Source organism: Lineus longissimus, chromosome 2 (assembly GCF_910592395.1).
Source record: "Lineus longissimus chromosome 2, tnLinLong1.2, whole genome shotgun sequence".
NCBI classification, from domain to species: domain Eukaryota; kingdom Metazoa; phylum Nemertea; class Pilidiophora; order Heteronemertea; family Lineidae; genus Lineus; species Lineus longissimus.
The window spans coordinates 27781104-27786502 of NC_088309.1; the positions used below are offsets into that span (position 1 = coordinate 27781104).

At 42.8% G+C, this 5399-nt stretch overlaps 1 protein-coding gene across 2 annotated transcripts; it reads right to left on the reverse strand.

Annotated features, from left to right (window-relative positions):
- Nucleotides 1–16: 16 nt before the first annotated feature.
- LOC135483348 (kelch-like protein 13) lies at nucleotides 17–4965 on the reverse strand. 2 transcript variants are annotated; one of them, XM_064764162.1, is made up of 2 exons: nucleotides 4854–4965; nucleotides 17–1786 (listed from the first exon to the last, which is right to left on the reverse strand). In XM_064764162.1, exon 2 carries the CDS (start codon nucleotides 1775–1777, stop codon nucleotides 17–19), a length of 1761 nt encoding a protein of 586 aa, XP_064620232.1. In that variant the 5' UTR covers nucleotides 1778–1786; nucleotides 4854–4965. The 2 variants fall into 2 exon arrangements, with proteins under 2 accessions (XP_064620232.1, XP_064620231.1); XM_064764161.1 differs by lacking the exon at nucleotides 17–1786 and adding an exon at nucleotides 2154–4225 and having other exon boundaries at nucleotides 4854–4959.
- Nucleotides 4966–5399: the final 434 nt, after the last annotated feature.

Below are 5399 nucleotides of genomic sequence, written 5' to 3' on the forward strand. Positions count from 1 at the left end.
ACCTATTCAACAGATTCTAATCGAAAGTGATTTTGGGCATAGTCGAGTAAACGAATGCCGGGATCATGAAGGATGAAAAGTTCTTAATGTGACTGTGATCAGCACTGGGGCCTGCTGAAGTTTTATACACTTCGAATAGCTGACGAGTTTGGTCTTGATAGCGATAAATGATAAAGGAGTCCTTGTGTGCCCAATCTACAATACAGAAGTACACAGAGTCGCCAGTACTGAGAATACCACACGGATTTTTAGTCATACCAAACAGGTCCAGTCGTATCCACCTACTGTGTTGCGTTGACATATCATAATACTCCAATTTAGGATCAGGTATCTCATACAGGTCATTAGAACCTCCAAACTGATATAGGCAACCATTGTGAGCCACCAGGCCATGGCCACGTCGTGCAGATATCACTGTATTACCCTCAATCCATAAACGTAACTCCGGTTCAAAACAAAACAACTTGTTGGAACATTTTCCATGCATCTGTGTACACCCCCCAGAAACGTAAATACGTCCCTGATAAGCTGCAGTAGCATGGCCATATAACGGTATTGCCAAGGGAACACATTCTGACCAAGTATTGTTTGTTGTGTCGTAGACTTCAACTGTGTCAAGTGTACAATTGTTATGGTCTAACCCACCGAGAACTAACAGTTTCCCGTTTGAGGCAACAGTGGAGAACCTGCGACGAGAACTGGGCAGTGAGCGAATAGGAAACCACCTGTCCAAACAAGAATTGTACTTGTAACTACCAGCAGCAGCCTTGGGGGCATATTTTGTAACCGGTGTATTCCCATAGATGAAATAAAGCTCAGTATCCAGCTGACACAGACAGTATTCCCAAGACTCCACTCCAGAAATAGGGAGAGACGAAATTTCACGAGGAATTCCCTCTGGTCCTTTGTAAGCCACAAGTTTATCACAGGCATTCCCTGAAAAATTTTTGACAGCAGTAATAAAACTTAGGCCTCCATGCTCAGCTTCCAATCTCCTATCGGCAGCTGTCAACTGACAGTATCTCATCACCTCTGCCGCATCAAACTCATCTGGACTCGCAGCAGCCACCAACTCTGCCAAACGTTTCCCCCGTTCATCAGAGTCAAACTGTATCCATTTAACAATGGCATCATAAAAAGCAACCTGCCCAAACCCAAGGGCTAAGTCCTTCCATGTAATGAGAACCTCTCTGAAGAAGTTGTGAGTCGCCGCTGAAATCAGGTTGACCACATCAACATTCGTACTCTCATTCTCAACATCACAGAATAAAGGCATGACATGACATGCAGCAAATGTGACTATGTCTTGATGGAGGTTTTTGAGATCGTAGAGTTCTGAAAGTGTGAAAAGATCACGCACATCATATTTTTCAATGTTTTTACTGAGATAATCCTCAAAGAGCTTGTACGCTTTCACCACCTGGCAGTGATGAATTGCTGACAGAATATCAACAGTGTTTTCAGAGTCAACTGTTAACTTCCCATGGTAACAAAACTCTACCACAGCCTTCAGTCCGCATGGAGTCAACTCATGAAGAGTGATGCTGCTGTCCTGCAGTCCTTCCGACCAAATCCTGGAGAACATAGCACTGAAATAATCACTGTTTGCTGCCAAGACAACCCGGTGAGCCTGAACGGAGTAATTTCCAGCCTTAAGAGTAATATCACACAGGGACTTGTCCTGATAGAATGATAGAAGATGTTCCATAACTTGGCTGTTGTGATCTGTTTTCTCCAACTCCATGACTCCCAGAGTGCTCTCAATATTTTCAGCCATCTTCAGTGCCTATAGAGAAAAAACATATTTCTTATAAATCACATGCTAGAATCGCTACAATGGGTTGAATGCATACATGGATGGCATGGCTGAGAAATAGTCACGGTTTGCAGCCAAGACAACCTGGCCAGCCTGAAAAGAGTTATTCCTAGCTGCGAGAGTGACATCGCACATCATGACATAGACTTGTCCAGATAGAATCACTCGAGGTGCTCAACAGTGCCCTGTGGCCTTCACACCCAATGCCAGGACCTCAGAATATGATACCATACAGCTGGTCTCAGAGTCGGATGTATGCTCCTCCCCTCGCACATGTTGCTTGGAGTTCAGGATGTGGAATAGTTTAAACAGAACAAAAGTGGATCGACATTATATGTATTAATGTCATATTTTTATTTTCATACTGTAAACTGGTAAAGTGATTTTGAACAATACAGAGGTAGAGGTTGCGGCCCACAAATGTAATCCACTTAAACCGCTGGCAACACATGAGACTGTCACATGAACTGGGTATACATGTACAGTATTGCTCCAGTGGAATTAGTCCATTAGTCATGTGGCGTGTTCTTGGACAAATACATGTAACAGTTGTTGCACTATTTACGCCAAATCGACTGCATCACAATAAACTTAACTCACACAATCATTTTGGTTTTAGTCAAACATGTTAAATGCAACCCGTTCACTCTGTATGCATTTTACTGATGAGGACCTGGGCATACATTCAGCAACAAACTTGGGGAACCTTAAAGGACACCAATGCTTCGCCCCAACTCCCATCCAACTTGGTTGGTCATAGAGCTTTGTAATGGTCCTACTCTCTGGATCATATTGAGCAACATACAAGGTATCCTTGCGCTGCGGAACATGCACCATCACTTCAAACCAAATGTAGAACAGATTGTTACACACACAAACACCATATGGGTATGTATTCAAATCATCCTGGAATATATTCAGTCCAGTCCACATATTGGAAGCTATGTCATAGTACTCAGCAGAACAAACCCTCACAACGCAGTCACTTTTTTCACCGCCAAGCTGGTAGAGTCGGTCGCCGTGAGCAACAAGCATATGGTTGCAGCGAGCAGACAACATGTTCTTCTTATAACCCCATGTTTTAGTCACAGGATCGAAACAGAGTAAACAGGCCAAAACATCTCCAAAATATTCAGACTGCCCGCCGCTAACATAGAGTTTTCCACCATGTACGGTAGCAGCATGGGATGCAAGAGGTAGAGGCAATGAAATACTGTCTGCCCAAGTATTGTCTGCTGGGTCATACACCTCTACACCCCGCATAGGGAAATGATGATGATCAATACCACCAAGTGCATACAGCTGACCCTGCAAGGCAACGAGTGGGAACATCTTGCGGCCATTTTGTAACCGTGATATTGGCAGCCACCGCTCTAACACAGGGTCATACTGGTGACACCTGTCCTCCGCCACTTGACATGGATCTTCAGTGAAACCACCACAAACATACAGACAGTTCTCCAATACTGTTACACCAAATGAATCAAACTGGAGTTCTGGACCAGGGATGTTTGCCAGAACATTCCAAGAGTTTGTTTCTTCATTATAAACTGCTGGATCATCACCATACATAAACGTAACAAAGCCCAAGTTGGTTTCATTTTTCGTATTCCTCTCCTCTAGTGTCAAGTTGAAATAGTTCACCACGTCTCGTACTTCTGGAATTTTAACTTCACCAACTTTTCCCCGAAGAATTTGGAAAAGTTTTGGGAGATATTTTTCTCTTTCTTCCAAATCAAACTGCACCCATTTCATCAGCAACTCAATCGCTGCAAAGAATCCAAAGCCAGAATCAGCCAACTTCCATTCCTTGATGACCAGAGGAAAGAAAGTGGCATCCATACGATGCAGGCAGGTCAAGAAACCACCATGAAACATTTCAGATGGCATGAATTGTTCTACAGCAAAAGTCACCAAATTTGCCAGCAATATGTCCAAGCTGAAATCATCTGCCAGCTTCAATAAGTCGAAGAAGTTTGTTATATTGACTTCCTCACTCAGATATTCCTCTATCAGCTCATACGCCTTGACAAGCTGACAGTGGTGAACAGCAGAAACTATTTCTGAGATGTTATCAAAACTCACAAGCAGTTTTCCAAAATAGCAGAATTGAATAACTGACTTCAATCCAGATGGCGTTAAACCGTGAAGAACAATTTCACTGGTTCCTGTTTCTGTCCAATTGCCGGAAAACATGGCTTGGAAGTAATCACTATTAGCGGCCAAGACGATTTTGTGTGCACGGACAGAATAATCTCCTGCTCGTAAAGTGACATCACACATGGTGCCATCATCATAGAATGATTGCAGATGAACTAAGACATGGCTACCATGATCTTCGGTTTTCAACTCCAGAATTTTTTCGGATACAACGCTTGGTTCATCACATTCATCCATCATCTCAGACATCTGAAATGAGTGGATAATTTGACTGTAGGAATCTATTGTCACTTGTGGCTAATCAGTCAGTGACACAAAAACTGGCAGGAATTTCACTCAGTCTCAGTGTGCCACCATCTTTTGTGGCTAAACTTTAGAATCCCTGATCGGAAATGACGTAGTTTGATCGCATTCAACTATAAATCCATTGAACAATGGTGCTTGGTTAGTCAACCGATGACCTTTTTTTGGGGTGTGATCGGGGATTGTAAACTCGTTCCTCTTTTGTTTCTATTTCCTGACAAAATTCTTTCCCTCCTTTTATATATTCAAATCTGAAAGTGATGTAATGTAGGCCTATTTCGATTTTGATGGAATCCTCACAAACGGTTTGACCATCTAGGACCATATGGGCACTTCCAGGCACTGCACTGTCAATGACCGAAACTGGGTAGGCCCTAGATAGAAGACAAGTGGAACTGGAAGTGGGAAAAACGTATCATTTACTGTCAATGATGTCACAATGTCCGTTTACACACAGTGTTGTGTACATGATAATCATGATTATCATTGTAGCAGCAAGAAGACCAATTTTTATCTGGCATATTTTCAAATAATACAGAGCAATTGCAACTACAAATATGTCAGAGAAACGCACCTTGTAACAGTCATCCAAACGAATTCATCAAATATCGATAATCTTGAATAGTTTCGGCTTTTTTATGCTATTTTTGTTGCTTTCGTCGACACAATATTTTTGCTGATTGGGCCTTCAATAAACTAGTGACGCACCACTACCACTGTGGCCGTAACTGCACCAGCGCCCACCGAAGACAAATCTCGAGGTGTCGTTCGTCGAGCCTTGAGCCCAGGGCACTACTGGCAGACACCCGTCCTGTGAAAGGGAAAATCATGACTGCATGACTGCATGAGAAAGTCAGCTTGGCCCTAAGCACATCAATTCACTCATGTATTACAGGAGATGACTACAACCAGTGTTTACCACTCCAGGTTGGGCAGAACTATTTAGAGCAGTGTAAAGTCTCATGATACCAAAGTACAATCCAGATCAAAGTTCCAGTATCAAACCATTTTCACCTGCGCTGCGAACGACCTATTTTGGTAACTTGCAATGAGGAGGAGCATGCAAGTGAATCTTGTGCCTGAAGATGAAGGTACATGAAAGAGTGAAGCTAAAACTTAA

Bases quoted from the DNA above. Each gene is read 5' to 3' on its own strand.
- LOC135483348 (XM_064764161.1), bottom strand. From the start codon at position 4,225: ATGTCTGAGATGATGGATGAATGTGATGAACCAAGCGTTGTATCCGAA.